This window comes from Phaenicophaeus curvirostris, chromosome 1 (genome assembly GCF_032191515.1).
Source record: "Phaenicophaeus curvirostris isolate KB17595 chromosome 1, BPBGC_Pcur_1.0, whole genome shotgun sequence".
Classification (NCBI taxonomy): Eukaryota; Metazoa; Chordata; class Aves; order Cuculiformes; family Cuculidae; genus Phaenicophaeus; species Phaenicophaeus curvirostris.
Window position 1 is genome coordinate 138117134 of NC_091392.1, and position 15343 is coordinate 138132476.

The 15343-nt window shown below is 50.7% G+C and overlaps 1 protein-coding gene across 2 annotated transcripts; it reads right to left on the bottom strand.

The window, feature by feature from the left end:
- Positions 1-1765: 1765 nt before the first annotated feature.
- On the bottom strand, positions 1766-14678 carry SHOX (SHOX homeobox). 2 transcript variants are annotated; one of them, XM_069875832.1, is made up of 6 exons: positions 14630-14678; positions 11055-11425; positions 7743-7951; positions 3459-3516; positions 3280-3368; positions 1766-2048 (listed from the first exon to the last, which is right to left on the bottom strand). In XM_069875832.1, the coding sequence occupies exons 2-6, from the start codon at positions 11326-11328 to the stop codon at positions 1803-1805; spliced, it is 876 nt and encodes a 291-aa protein (XP_069731933.1). In that variant the 5' UTR covers positions 11329-11425; positions 14630-14678; the 3' UTR covers positions 1766-1802. The 2 variants fall into 2 exon arrangements, with proteins under 2 accessions (XP_069731933.1, XP_069731927.1); XM_069875826.1 differs by lacking the exon at positions 14630-14678 and having other exon boundaries at positions 11055-11508.
- Between the last annotated feature and the right edge of the window lie 665 nt (positions 14679-15343).

The following is a 15343-nucleotide window of genomic DNA, read 5'->3' on the forward strand; positions in this document are numbered from 1 at the left end:
ATACTAAATTAATTAGAAGTGAATAACACAAAAAGTAAAAAAGGGGGGGAGGTCAGTAAATCCAGACACTTTGGTAATACAATTTAAAGGATTTCCCTATTCCCCATCCTTTCTGGATTTATACTAGTTATTCTGCTTAAGCGTTACCTTAACACTTGGTGTCTAAATCACAGGCAAAAATTAAAATGGCCAAATATTGTACTTGTCTACCTCTACAAAACACTTCTATGAGTTGGGGTGTTTTTTGTTTCTGTTTTACTTAATATGATTGTGAAAGTGTCGTACAGACTTTTCAGCTTATTTGCCAGTGACATGGCACATTAACTTGACTAAAAATCTTGGCACCTACCTTTTCCCATATGCAATACATATAACTTTATCCATTCATAGAAGACTCAGACTGTCATTTCAGCAAGGAGCTGCAATGCACCAGTCTGAGCATAAAAGACTTAAGTTATGGTTCTTGCAGAATTGGTTATTAACAGAATAAGTACGGCTATTTTTTTTAATCTATAATATTTACAGTATTGCACTTTACTGCACTCAATTGCATTTCACTAAAATTAATGCTGCATCAGTATTATGCCTTAAAACCATATGTCCATCTTTGTTGGATAAATCATTCTTTCTACATCCTGTGAATCAGTGAGATTTTTATTCAAAGATCCAGATATTTGGGGGGGAAAAAAAATTACCTGTTTCTATGGCACAATGCATCTCACTGAGTTCGGGTGATTCTGGCAAAACAGGTGCATTTCTTATTGTTCCCACTTTTCAAGTTTTCACTAACAATTAGTAAAATCGAGTCTCTCTCTTTTTCTCCTTTCAAAGGACGTAGCCGTTTGAGACGCACATTTTTTTTGTTATTGCTGCTTTTTTTAAGGAAAGAAAAGGGGGGTAAAAAAAACCTGCCTTGCCTCAGATCTGAAATTCCACGTTTAAATTCAAACCAGTTCTGCAGCAGCTCCTCAGTGATGGAAGAGATTCATGGCAGTGAAATAATACTGTTGGCAACAAAGAAATGTCATCTTTAATGGAGACCAGCCCCAAGGATTTATTATTTATTATTATTATTATTTGTTTTGTTTAGCTTCGTTCTAATATATTTCTGATCTTCAAAACGTGTTTAGTTAGACACATGCACAAGGTAGCAAAACTGACAGCAGCAGATGATGTTACGCTGGAGCGATCACTTTTGCCAGGGTCAAAAAATCCAAAGTGTCCTCAAATGTTCACAGATTAACATAATTTAGAGATCGTTTCTTTTTTTTTTTTCTTTTTTTTTTCTTTCCTTTTTGTGGGTTTTGTTGGGACGTTTTGTGTTTTTTTGTTTGGTTTTTTTTTTACTCCTAACTCTCCTTTCTCTCTCCTCCCACCTACTTTATCCTCCGCGGAGTCTCTGACTCGTGGGTGCGTGGTCGCTGCCCGCGTGGGTGCGGGTGGGTGCGGAGAGTCCCCCCCGTGTCACACGGCACCCACGGCCACCAGCTTGGGGCGGGGGGGGCGGATTCTTTCTCTCTTTCTCTCTCTCTTCGGCTCCCCCCGGCCGCCAAAGTCTCTGGGGAAAGGCGAGAGGACGACGAGCGCTCCAAGACCTTAGGACGGGGCGGAGGGGAAGGGAAGGGCAAGAAATTAAAACAAAACGAAAAGGAAAAGAAGCAGAACGGGAGAAGGTGGCGGGGCGAGCACCGGCCGCTCGCCCTGCGGCCGGAGAGGACGAGGAGGAGGAGGAGGAGGAAGGAGGAGCCGGGGTGGGGGGGGGAGGAAGGCGAGCCGCGGTCCGGGGTGGGATGGAGGCCGTGTCAGAGCCCCAGGGCCTCGGCGTGCTTGCGGGCCTTGAGCCGCAGGTCGGCGATGCTGGAGTTCTTGCTGTTGCTCTTGGCGGCGGCCGCCACCACGGCGGCGGCGGAGGCGGATTCGGCCAGGGAGGCGATGGGCAGCCCGAAGGGGGGCGGCGGGAACATCAGGTAGGGCGCGTGGGCCGCCAGGTGCGGGTGCAGGTGCGGGTGCGCGTGGGCCACGCCCTCCAGCTGCAGCTGCGCCTGGACCTGCGGGGGGGGGAGAGGAACGCGGCGTCACCTCCGGGACAGCACCCCGGCGGCTGCCCCCATCCCCATCCCCTTCCCCATCCCCATCCCCATCCCCATCCCCATCCCCATCCCCATCCCCATCCTTCTCTTTCTCCCTCTCCCTCTCGCCCCTCATCCCCATCCTCATCCTCACCCCCATCCCTATCCTCTTCCTCATCCCCGTCCCCATCCTCCCGACCTCGGTGTTCGGAAAGAGCAACTTTAATGAGCGCAACCCCCCCTCGCAGCAAAGCTCCGCGCTTACCCACAGACCTACTTAACCTTCCTCGCATTTTTTTTTTAAATATGAAACACTAGGAGGGGGAAAAAAAAAAAATGCTGCCCAAAGCACGGGCGCCAACAAGTGCTAAATACCTAATTTTTTCTCTTTTTTTTCTTTTTTTTTCTTTTTTTTTCTTTTTTTTTTTCAGGGATGTTTATTTATACCTTGCTTACAAAAACTCCTTGGCCACGGGTCCCTTCTATACGGGGTTGGTGTTTGCTTTGGAGCTTTCTTGATCTACACAAACACGTTGCGTTGACTGAGAGATTTCAGGTCCGGGTAGGTTCAGGGAGGGTGGGGGGCGGGGGAGTTTATTTATGTATTTAATTATTTTGGCCCAAATATGTCTTTTAAAAAAATCAATACAATTAATCTGTCAGCTCCACGTGTCTCTGAGAAGGAAAAGGTGGTAGAGGGTCCCTTTGGGCCGGGGAAAAAAATCGATTCCCCGATTAATTGACAAAAAAAATAAAAAGGGGGGGGAGGGGGGGGCCGCAAGCGGCGATGAGGGTTTGGGCCTGGAAGCGGGGTGGGATTTCATCCCTCCTGTCCCGTCTCGCAGGGATCTGGTGCCTGCGGGGAAAAGCCTCCGTCGGAAAAAGCTGACAGGAGGGGGACACCGACAGGGCACGGGTCCGCAAGGATTTTCTCCCGGTCCCACCGGGCGGGAGACCCTCCCGCAGCGCCGAGAGCCGCTCCGAAGGAGAGAGAAGCCCCCCCGGGGCCCCTTCCCTCCTCCCCGGGGGGCGCTGAGCTCCCGGCTGCCAGGCGGGGGCTCCGTCACCGAGTTTTACGGCCCGTTTTTAATAAGTGCCAACTCCTACATAAACGGCGCTTGTAAAACGTGCCCGGCTTCCTCCTGCTGCAAACGAACGAGGGGTCGGAGCTCGCCGCGGGGGAAAGGGAAATAAACCCCGAGCTAACTACCTGTTGGAAAGGCATCCTCAGGGCTCCCATATTCACGTAGGGGGCCACTCTGCAGGCGTCTAGGTGGCTGGCGGTTCCCAGGATCACACCTGCGGGGAAAGACGGAGCCGGGTGAGCGGCGAGGGCGGCCCGGGGCTGAGCTGCCGCCGCCCCCCGAGCGCCCCGCATCCCTCACCCACCTTTGTGCATCTGGTTCTCCTGCTTTCGGCACTTCGCTCTCCTGTTCTGGAACCAGACCTAGGAAAAGAAAACGCAAACAAAACCAAAACAAAACCAAACAAACAAAGCAAAATAAAATTTTTTTTTAAAAAAAAAAAAAGAGGAGGTAGACTAGGCAGCTGCTAAGAAAGTGGCTTATCTCGAGGTCGGGGGACTTCATATAACTTTGCTAAAGTTGGGAGCAGCCCCGGGCGAAATGAGCCCCTCTATGGGACGTTCGGAGTGAGGAGAGGGGAGTCCTGCTCTTTTTGAGTGGTTTCTCAGCTGAACCTCCGGGATGGAAGCCCCCTCGCCGCTTGGGGCAGAGGGAGCCGGCGGCTCCGCACCGGGTCCCCGAGGCCCCCGGGTCTCCCGGGCTGGCAGACCTTGTGCCACCGGTCCCGAGCAAGGGGCCGCTCCCGAAAAAACTTATTCAACGAGACCTCACGCAGGTCGGAGGGGACCTGCGCTGCCTTTCCAGCCCAAACACGCCGGGAACAGCCTGCGTTGGGCCGGGTCAGACTGCGGGGTCTGGCCCCTAAGAGACGGGACCGCCTGCCTTCTCCCGAGGTGGGTTTGGAAACGCCGAAGATCTCGGAGAAGATGCGAGATACAGAACTTGTACAAGGGGGCTGAATCATTCCCCGGTCCCCAAACGTTAAAAGAAAACAAAACGCGCTTCTGTAGACCTCCGGACAGAGAAGAGCAGCACCTTTGCAGCCTAGGAGTTAAAGAAATGCTTATGTCCCTACACGAGAAATGCCTGTAACCCAACGATCCTGCCCCGGTTCCAGCCGTTCCGACTCAAACAAGAGCAGAATTTGCAGCTGCGCTTCCCCTGCTTCTTTTCCAGGGGCATTTTAGCCTTGCTTTGCCCCTTCCCAGGTTCTTGCTTTAGTAGCTCTCCCTAAAGAATCAGAGGCAGGAACCAGCTCGTTTTGCGGACCCTTATCCTTGCACCAAAACCTACCGATTAGGGACAAACATTGACTTTCACCGCTGATAAAATCTCGTAGCTAAGTAAACACCTACAGCCTTTGATGTTCCCGCACTTGCCAAGAGATCATACGGTTAATTAATACTAACCGCACTTCCTACATCAAATTTTCCCTTCAAGCTTTCTTCAATTGCCTTAATGATGGTCATTTACAACGGAGTAATTAGTGCAAAGAAAGGCTTCCAAAGGCATTAATTACCTCGGGTACCTAAAGTGATTTTCTTAAGTAGGAATGGCCCTGCTCTGAGATTCCGAGCACCGTTCTCCCTGCCTGGAGTGACCGAAGGGGGAGCGAGCGAGCGAGCGGTTCGGGTACGGACAGACCGACGGAGGGATGGATGGACGGACCGACAGCCCCTGCTTCCCCGCTAGCTCAGATGTCCCCTCCCTAACCCGGCATCTGCCCCTCGCAGCCGCCTCGCTGCCCTGAAACTCACAGCGCAGCTCAAGCCTGGTTCTCCGTACGAGCCAACATTAACACCCTGCAACGCTTCTGCTTTTTTACCGGACCGTTAGGCTTTTATATGTATGTATTTAAACATAAGCGTGCAAAATATCATCGTGCTTTAGAGACAATAATACTTTTTTTTTTATGATTATAACTCCTTGTAAGAAATCTCCCTGCGAGTGTTCTCCACGCCCCCCCCCCTTCCCTCCCCCAAAGGAGTATAAATTGTCAGGAGGAATTTAAGCAGCGTTTAAACAACTTCTCTTGCAAATCAGAACATCTTTCAAACAGAAATTGTATTTAAATCTGGGAAACGAAGTGCCCTTTCCCTTTAGCTATGAAAAAATAAGGTTATGAGGAATAAAAGTGATGAATTAGCCACTGCGTTAAGCGATAATAAATCAGGCTTGGTGTGATTCACGATCAATTCCAATTAGTCATGAATATGCTAAGTAAAGCGCAGTACACTGTTTTAGACAGTTATTTCTTCATTAAGGATCACTCAGTGATTTCTTTCACAAATGCTCTAATCTGATTTCCTTTTGATTTCCATTAGAGACAGTGAATAATGACATTTAATTTAGCCCTGCACCATAAACCCAAAGATATTTGTTGTAATTGAATTACTGCCTGCTCCTCACTATGGTCTCATAACTTTCAATTATAACCCTGACAGCTGGGTGATATGAGTTTCCAGTACAACACTAAAAATAAAAGGTTAATAAGGACTAGCTACCATAGGAGCTTCAATTTATTTACAGCAAATTTCCACACTAAATTGAAACTATATCCTTTAACAGCAAGGGACAAGCGGTTCAGATAGGAATTAGAGAACACTTTTGAAAGTATTAAAAAAAAAAAGAAAGAAAGAAAAAACAAACCAACACTTTTCCCCCTTTCTCCTTTTTTTCTGCTACCGTTTCTTGGTAGATACCAGGCTCTCTGCTTATTTGCTAATTAATTATCTATTTCTCCTCTTTTCCCTCTTGGTATTTCTTTTATTTCTAGCTTTACTTTCAAACCTCTGTTGTAAGATTATTATTTTTTTATCTCTCATAATCTCTCCCTGAATCAGTATCACTTTTTTATTATTTTTTTGTGTGCTGTTTTAAGATCTGTAAGCACTTGAAGCACCAATTTTCCTGTAACTATGAACATCCTGTTAAAGTGCTGCTCAGTAATAAAGTACTTGAAAGAAAGAGTGCAGAATTCAATTACAAGTAATTTATTTTTATAGAAACAGTACATCAAGGCCTGGGAAAGATATTACAGAGCCCAAGTAAGAAGATCTGGGAAGATGACATAAGAGTTGATGTCCCCTTCAGCAAAAGTTTAATCTTTTCATTTATTTATATGGTGTGGTTAGATCAATCTTCCAGGAGAAAGTAGGCCAGCAGCACTCTGAACCCCTGCAATATCCCCTAGAAGCCACTCTTCCTAAGGCATGTGCCCAGCACCATCCCTCGCCCACCTCGGTTTATACTGCCAGTGGTAGGAGCTGAGGGGAGAGAAGACCCTTTAAAAATAAAACCAAACACGAAAGAAAACAACCTAGCTACTCTATTTGTTTCAGAAATGCCTCCAGGAGGCTGTTGTTTAAAGCAAGATAGTCACTTACACAGGCCAAGGGCCTAGGAGGAGCAGGATGGATCCTGCCTGCTTGCTTTCCAGCATGGCCATGGTCAAGGAGAATGAAGTGGCCCCGCTCAGGACTGTATTTCTTGTCTTCCTGCTGTGCCCTGGGATGGGGGCAAGCATGGAGACGCCCATCTGCACCCACATGGCCATATGCGCACCAGGTACCTGCCTGGCATACAAACGCATGAGCACTTCTTATCTCTAGGGTGTGAAGGCGTTTTGTTCAGTCGAGGGGTTTGGCTTAGTGACTTTTTCTTCATGGGTTTTCATTTGATTTGGGTCTGTTAGGCCAAGTGCAGAGTTCTAACCTAAGAAGGAATTTCCTTCAGCTTTCTCCTGCTCTAGGCCTGCTCAGGGAGCCACAGGTTGATCTTAGTATTTCTAGGGCTTTCTTTTTTAAATACAGCATCTCTTTATGGGCTCTCTTCCCTAGATGCCTTAAGGAGGACTGAGAGAGGCATATTTTCCCCCTGCATCATACCAAAATTTGGTTTTAAAATAATCGAGGTGAAGCCACCCAAAGAGACAGCTCTGATAGCTCCAGAACTACAGCAACCCTGACCTATTTTCAAGGTTTTGAAGGCTAATTGGTATTTAGCTGTATCTGAAGAAGGATGGAAAGGACAGGGGGAGACTCCACCAGATGGGGTGCCATGCATTCATAAGCTTGCTGTGCGAATCAGAGCAGGCACCTTCCCCCAGCTCTAGCTAATCCTGTCCCTCAGCACCCAAACCGTCTAGCCCTTATTCATAGCAATTGTTTTCTGGTCTTTTTTTCCCCATAACGGCCACAGAAAAGAAGGAGAGGCAAGAAAGTGCGGATTAAGGGAGAGTTAATGGCACGTTTGCAAGGAAAAAAAATGCAATTATTAAAAAAATATAGTAAGTTCCTCAGTTCTTAGAGACTCGACACCACCACCATTCCCAATCCCCTCGCAACCCCTCAGGGGGAAAAAAAAATAAACTGCCTTCCTAGGAAATGCAAGACACGGGCAGATATTCCCAGTGCAGAATTACTGTTTGGCAGGACAGGTACAGCGGAGTTGCAAACAGTTTCCCCATCACACGTGTCGTCTCTGCCTTCACCTCCCAGCTTGGGATGAAACGGGGCACTGTGCTAGGATCCGCTGGCAGTTAGGAAGTGAGATGAGGACGTTTCCAGGAACAGAGCCTTTCTCTTACCTGAACCCTAGCTTCAGACAGTCCCAGCCTCTGGCTTAGTTCCTCCCTCATGAAGGCATCTGGATAGTGAGTCTCATCAAAAAGTCTTTCCAGCTCATTCAGCTGCTCTAGTGTGAAATTGGTTCTGCTTCTCCTTTGTTTGAGCTTGGTCTGTCCGTCTTCATCTTCTGACTTCACATCTTCCCTCTTCTCTTTGCACTCGTAGATCCCTGCCGGGAGGGGGGAAGGGAAAAACGACACTGAGCTTCTTCTCGCACACCTCCCTGAAGTTTCTCTCCTTAATACCCCGGGGTCTTTCCCCTCTCACTCCCCTCTCCTCCTCCCCAAACTCAGTGCAACCTGCGAGCGGGTCTGGGACGGGACAGGGGACACCGGGAAGGGACAGGGGACACCTGGACGGGACAGGGGACACCGGGACGGGCTGAGCCCCGCTGCCAGCTCCTGTCCGGCCGGAGAGAGGGGAAAAGGGAGCAGCGTTACCTTGCCGGGCTGACGCCCAATCAGAAAAACATCAGAGAAACTATAACTATAAATATAATTTTATTATCTTTCCAGGGTGAGGAGGGAGCAAGGGCGATTCAGGGAAGGAGCCGATAGGAAAACCACCGGCCCCTCAGTCCCTCCAGGCGGTGGGGAGAGGCGAGGGAAGGGGGTTTCTCCGTCGCTGCTTTCTCCCGAAGTAAGGAGGGTTATGCAAGAAGCTCCTCACCGCTGACACGGTGGAGCCACGGCGGAAATATCTGCCTCGCAAAAGTAACTTTCCGCGGGCCTGAGGCAGAGATTATCCGTTCCTCTTCTCCTTATCACCCCTCCTTCCCCCAAAATACCTGCCGCTGTGTCGAAAGCCCCGGAACGACGGGCCTGCAGGGGTCAAGGGCAGCGGGTACCCTCCAGTCCCCCCCAAAACAGTGGACACTCCACCACACACACACAAACACAGACACACACACAGTTCTCAGGTCGCATGGAGCCCAACAAGGCTCGGGGTGAGCTTGGGACCAGAGGCAGCCGCTGTGCGCGCCTGTCCCGGGCAGAGGGGAGCAGGGATGGGGAGACAGCGAGGAAAAACTGCTGCACCTTTTTATGTTTTCGGGGATTATTTCTTGTTTGGTCCCTTCCCCCTCAACTCCCTTCCCCCTTTAATGCCCGGCGGCCTAAAGCACCGGCCCTCTTCTAAACCCTCCTAACGAAAAAAAAAGGGAGAAGCGCTGGAGCAAGGAGCAGCTGTGGAGCCTAAAGTGGTTTCCTGGGATGCCCTGCCTGCCCGGAGCTCCTGGAGTCCCGGGACGAGCCCGTCCCAGCTGCCTCCTTTGTCCTGCTTCACCTTCTGGGCGGTGCGGAGCTGCAGGGGGAGAGCCACAACCGCAGAGCATCCCGAATAAAATCCCGTTTCTCTCATCAAATACGCACGCATCGATATGTATGTGCACACAGAAATGTGCGCATTCCCATATATCTTATCCTCTCTATATATTATCCTCTATACTTAGGGGCATCGCAAAATGCAAATCGTTGGATAGTTGCTCGCAAAAGAACGTCCTGAACTGTAGCTGAGCTCAAGCAAGGCGAGGACTGTAACCGAAGTGCTCGTTTTCACTTCCGAAAAGAAAACTGTCCCTGGCCGTAATCACCCCTCCGGGGTCCCCGTCTCCTAATCCGACCTGGATATCGTCTGCATAAAATTTTGGGAAGGGTCTAGCCCCTGGAGAGGGTCGGGTTTAATGGCACTTTGTTAGCTTTTCTGCTGTAAGGAGAACCCCCGTGAAAAGAAGAGGGTGCTAACCCAGCAAATGCCCAGGGAGAATTAAACGCGTTCAGAAGCTGCCTCCTTCCCGAGATCCGGGGCTACAGCTTGTCCGTGAGAGGTATAAAATATTAACTAGCACATCGGTGGGACCGCAATCACACGCAGGAATCAGTTGAAATTAGATTGAAAGCTGGCATGAATTTAAACTGTCACAAGCATCTCAGCTCTTTCCAACTCCTCCCTTCCATCCCCACCCCCAGCCCCTCTCCATAGATTAGATTAGCTAAACATACAAGCCAGAATTTCGATACACAGGGAAAAGGGAGAGTAGCAGAGATTTCTCTTTTTAAAAATTTTTTTTTGTTCGTTCGCATTATTTTTTTGTGGATTTTTTTTCCTGGACCGTGCCTTGTTTTCTTTTTTTTCTTTCTTTTCTTTAAAAATAATATCTCCTGCTCGGTTGATTCCTCTAAATTGAACCCTTTCGCTTTGCAGTCTCTCGACCAGAGAAGGAAAACCAGCAGTGCTCAGCGGTACTGGTTGGTGCAGAAATAGGGGTACCCGAATGCGCGACTATACCCGGTTCTTCTATTTGGGGAGAGGGGGGTGGCAAAGAGGATATTAAATAAGTGTTTGGGCTGTAAATTAAATTGCCTTTCGCCCAATGTTATATTAAACAAGATCAAACGGTAGGAAACAGCTGAAAGACTCCTTGTTGTTCCCCAACCTATTAACCGGTTTTTATTACTCGAAGCTCCCCAGGCAGGTCCACCTGTCTAACTTGCCTAGAGACACTTTCTCAACTTTCTAATCCCCCCACTTTTTTTTTTTTTTTTAATTCTCTCCTTCCCCTGCGAGCCCGTCCCGGTTTTTTTTAGCTTGCTCGGTTTAAAATTTATTTATTTATTTTTATTTTAAATTTTAATTACGTTCTGCTAAGAGAAGGAATGGTGGTTTACCCCTCGGCAGGGAGTCCCTACACCCTGCAGGGAGGTGACGCTGCCCTGGCCCAGGTGAGGACAGGCTTGGGGACAGAGGGACCGGGCGGCCGGTGCCTCTCTCCGCAGGGATGCTCCTTCTCACCGGGGCCCGGGGAGCTCCCTCCTAGCCAGGCTCCCCTCCTCCTCCTCGCCGGCCCCATCCTCTGCCTAGGACAGGGTGACCGACCTACGGCGACATGTCCAGGGAGAACCTCCTCCACATGCAGCTTTTCTCCCAGAAGCAGCATCAGCATCCTGACGGTGCGGAAGCAGGAAGAACAGGTCGTCTGAGGCATTAAAACTCCCAGGACGAGGTTTCCTCGTGCAAAAAAAATACACAGACAGACCCAAAAAAAAAAAAAAAAAAAGTCTGAGGTCCTGCGCTGCCCGCTTCCCCCGGGGCGAGCGGCCGCCTAACGCGCCGGGTCGGTTTCGGATGCGAGCGGGGCAGACGACCGACCCGAGGCTGGTTTTTCCCGGCCGGGCATGCAGGAATACGTGTTCCTAACCGCGTGTTCCCGGAGGAGCCCCGCGGGATGCGGGGTTCCAGCCCGCTCGCCCGGGGGAGCCCGGACCCGCTCTTACCTTCCGCCGTCCTGCCCGTGCTGAACTCCTTCAGTTTGTCCTTGTCGCTCTCTACGTGGTCTTTGAAAAGGTGCACCGGGCAATGGTTGCTGCTCTCGCTCATGTCCTGCAGGTTAGAGTCAGAGTTTCCAAGCTCCCTGGAGCGAGCCAACCCACTCTCCAAAACTTCCCTGTACGTGATCGTCTCCTTCTTGTTGCCGCTGCCACTGCCGCCGCTGCTCTCTTTGCTTTTCTGGTCAAAAGATTTGGATACAAAAGCCGTAAGTTCTTCCATGGCTGCTGCCCGGTGCCCTTATCCACAGAGATCCACTTGTTTTTCGGTCGGGGATGTGGCCGTCCTCCGCACGCTGTTTTTGCACGTAGAAGATGGGCTGTATAGGGTTAGATCACTCCTGCTGTTATTTATGCCTTTCAATTTGAGATCACACTATTTATACATGGCTACCTCAGCCCAACCCCCAGCTCTCCCTGTCTCCAGCAATTACTGACTGCTCCATAGTCGCAGGCGGACTCCCAGCAGCTATCTCCCCCACCTCAGTCCAGCAATTGGCTTTCTTTTCATTTCATCACTCTTTGGCATCTTTGCACCTTGATTTAGGGAGGCAAAGAAGCAAAAGCGAAAAAGAGCGGGGGAGAGAGAGAGAGAGGAATAAAGGGAGGAGGGTGGGGGGAGAGGAAAACATGAAAATAGGTATCCGCGTTCTGTAAACGGGTTGCAGAAATGAGGAAGACTTAATTGATTGTAAAGGCATCCTGAGCGTGGCAACACCGTGAGTAAAAACGGACCCACAGCTAATCAAATAACTGGGCTCCTGCGATTAAATCGCTGTCAAGAGGAAAAGAAAATGAGTGTTCAATAAAAAAAGGTAATGAATAAAAAAAACCGGAGATGTGCGTTTGTTGTAATCAATGAAAATTCTACCTGATTTGCTATTTAGCTAATTTCGCTTAATTAAACGGTGAAAATAATCAAAAAAAATGCCGTTTTGAAAGTGTTGCTTGTTCTGGAGGGCGGGTGGGTGCGTGGAGGGACGCGTGTTGCAGTTGAGCAAGTTGTGAGGTGTCTCGGAGGTCTGTGTCGGTGTGTTCGGAGGATTTGGAGAGGGTTGCTTGGCTGGGGTGGGGAGGGTGTTATCTGTAGACGGAGGGGCTCTCCAGATCCGCGTAAATATCGCAGGGTCTGTTTTATCGTTTACTGTTATTAATGTCGTCTGAAGATACTGTTGGGAAAAATCAAAATCTAAAATGTTTCTTTGGATGTAGAGCTATCCTGCTGCTTGCAGCAGAGAGGCAATTTGTTAACAGGAGTGTTTGTACACGATTAATAGAGCATTTAATCGTCTTTTTTTTTTTTTTAAATGAATCATAACCTGACGGATTTAAGATAATACCGGCAATAATTTCCGACCTTGTTCTTGGTAGGCTGCTGTTATTTTTGTTGTAATCCCGGAATAATTATTACTCCGTGCGCTTGAATAGCTGCCTGAAATTCATCTCCAGATAACAGCGCCGGCATTTCTAGCGCCTCTCCGCACCATTTGAACCGCAAGCGGAGAAGACTTCCCAGCTATTTCTTTCTATCTCCTCTCCTCAGGCTTTAAAGCGAAGGTTTATTTGGTATTTGGAGGAATTTTGTCTTCTGGTCGTTTGGCTTTTTTACGTCCTTCTCATTCCCTCGCCTCGAGTTTGAGATAATCAGAGCCCATTATCACGCCACCCTCTGCTCTGAATCGCAACCAAAGCAGGCTCCTTGCCGGAGTAAGGGGCCATTGTTTCTTTTCCAGGGGAGCGTGGGACCACTCTGAAAATTAGCAGAACATTAAAATACTAAAAATAAGTTTAATTAATCCAAAGGTACCGCCAGCACCAGAGTTAACACCTCCACGGGGAGAGGGGAAAAAAATAATAATCGAGGAAGCAATTAATAAAGGGCTTAAAAAAAAAATCAATCACCCCCTGTGCGAATTTAAAACGATTATCTAGGGGACAAGGATTGATCATTTGATCTCGGCACTGCGGATATCCCTGACATTTATTATATTGTTGTGTCTCGGTGGCATCCTTCCTCCAGAGTTCATTTAACAAGAGAGGGAGCCGAGGAAGCCTTACAACTTAACAAACAGGTCTTGTCATCGCAAACGCCAATCAAATCTGAGGCTCTAATGTATATCACACGGCACCACATAAATAATAAAGGCAAACGATAGACGTGGAAGAAACGTATGGCTGGAAAAAAAAAAATTTAAAAAAAAGAAGGATGCCGGCAGGACATGCAGCCTGGCTGTGTAAGGGCTTGCGGGGGCGGGGGGGATGCTGCACACGCTGGTGTCGCGGCTGCGAGGGTGTCACGGACACGGGGACCCGCTCCCACGGGAGAGAAGCCCCGAGGACTGAGCGGCTGCAGGGGAAACTTTTCCCAGCCCTCGGCATCGATCCCCTCCCTCTCCCCCCTTCCCCAGCCCAGCCTCCCTCTGCCCCCCGCGCAGCAAACGGCAAATGAAGGATAAATATTTACTAGCTCCGCTTCCCTCTCCGGTTCCCCAGCCCCGGTGCGGCACGACGAGCTCCGGCTTCCCCGAGCTGCCGGAGTTTGCGCTCCATCCCCCGGACCCCCCAAGCATCCCCCCTCCTCCCCCGGCCCCCCGTCTCCTCCCTGCGGCTCCCCCCTGCTCCCAGACCCACACGGAGCCTCCCCGGGTCCCTCCTGTCACCGCAGGGGCTCTTACTCCCTCCCTCCACGAGGACAGGGGCAAATCCCCTAAAACAGAGGAGGGAAAGCCCTGTTGCCACCCCCACCCGCGTCCCGCTATCCCCATCCGTTCCTCCCGGTGGGAAAGCCGGTTCTTGCCCCTCCTCCCGCTCCTGCACCCGTAGCTCGATCCGGAGTGGCCGCCGGGCGAGGGAAACGCGTGGCGATCAGAGGCCCACGGCCACTCGCCACCCGCGACGGCAGCGGGGAGACCCCCGGGGGGAGCCCTGGAGAAGAGGGGAACTTGCCTCAGACTCGCTCCGAAAGCGAAAAAAAAGCGAAACAAAGCACCGGAAAGGGAAAAAAAAAAGAAAAAAAAAAAAAGGAGGGAAATAATAAAAAAAAATAGAAGAAAAATAAAAAAAAATAAAAGAGAGAGAGAGAAGCGGTGCGAGTCGCCACGCTGCCCGGAGTGGGATGCAGCCCGGAGGATGCGGAGACGCGCGGGGGGTGACGGCCCCGTCCCGTCCCCACGGGGCTCAGGGGAGCGGGAGGAGGGTCCTCGGGTTCCCCCTGTCCCCCCTCGCAGTCCTTGGCCTGCGGCGTCCTGGGCGAGGCGGTGAGGGTGCGGACAAAGGTGGGGGACACTTTTGTCCCCTCTACAAACTTTTGGCAGCGGATTCAGAGGGGAATGAAGGTTATCGCTTCTCCTGATAACGGGCTGCGGAGGAGGGATGGAGAGAGGGAAGGTGGGAGAGAGGAGCTGCCGTCCAGTCCCCATTCCCTTGCAGGCACGGTGCTGTTGGGACCCTGTCGCCAAACTCAGAAGTCCCCAGCGCCCCTCAGAGCCGCTCCGCGCCCCCGTCTGAGCTGGCACCTGGGGTACCTTTGTCGCGGGGCAAGCCACCCCGCTCTCCACCCTCCGGTCCCTCGCAGGACGGGGCATCAGCTGCAAGTCGAGGTGTCCCCTGGCAGCAAAGCCTCTCCGGTTACCCGCGGGGCTCTGCACCTCCAGATCCTCCCAAACCAGCGCTCCCAAATCCTCCCCCCTCCCCGCTGCCCCGGGGCGCTGGTGGGCACAAGAGGGGGACATTCCCCCGTTCCCCTCTCCCCTAAAGAGGCTGCGTCCCCTCCACGGACCCCGAGGGGCCGCCTCCTCCTCCCGGGCCGCCCCTCTCTCCCGAGGGGCTGCAGGGACAGCGTTGGTGTTCGGCCCCCGGAGCTCCGGGACGGCCGGGAGCAAGGGGCCGTGTGCCAGCAGGGAATCTCACCCCGGACCAGGGAGCGCATAGCAGCCTTTATTTACCGTGGCATCAACGCACGTGCTGCTTTTAATTCCGCTGTCAAAGGGACCTCTTGACCATCCATCCTTCCATCCTCCACCCCCCCCCATCCTGTTAAGCCAGAGGAATAATTATGAATGAGTTTAAGCGCTGCATTAGCTTTAAGCATTTCCAAGGCGAAGTATTGGATTTCATATTTATAAGAGGAATTTACATTTGTACATTGACTCATGGTGTGACGTAGGGCGAAACCGATTTCCTCCCTCCCTTCCCCCGCTTCAGCTTATTTTGGTCGAAATGGGGCAAATAAGCAAACA

Excerpts from the sequence above, each read along its gene's own strand:
- SHOX (XM_069875832.1), bottom strand. The coding sequence starts at position 11,328 with ATGGAAGAACTTACGGCTTTTGTATCCAAATCTTTTGACCAGAAAAGC. Across the intron at positions 7,952-11,054 it reads CACGGGCAGGACGGCGGAAG|GGATCTACGAGTGCAAAGAG; the intron begins GTAAGAGCGGGT and ends CCCTCCCGGCAG. Across the intron at positions 3,369-3,458 it reads GGAGAACCAGATGCACAAAG|GTGTGATCCTGGGAACCGCC; the intron begins GTGGGTGAGGGA and ends CTTTCCCCGCAG.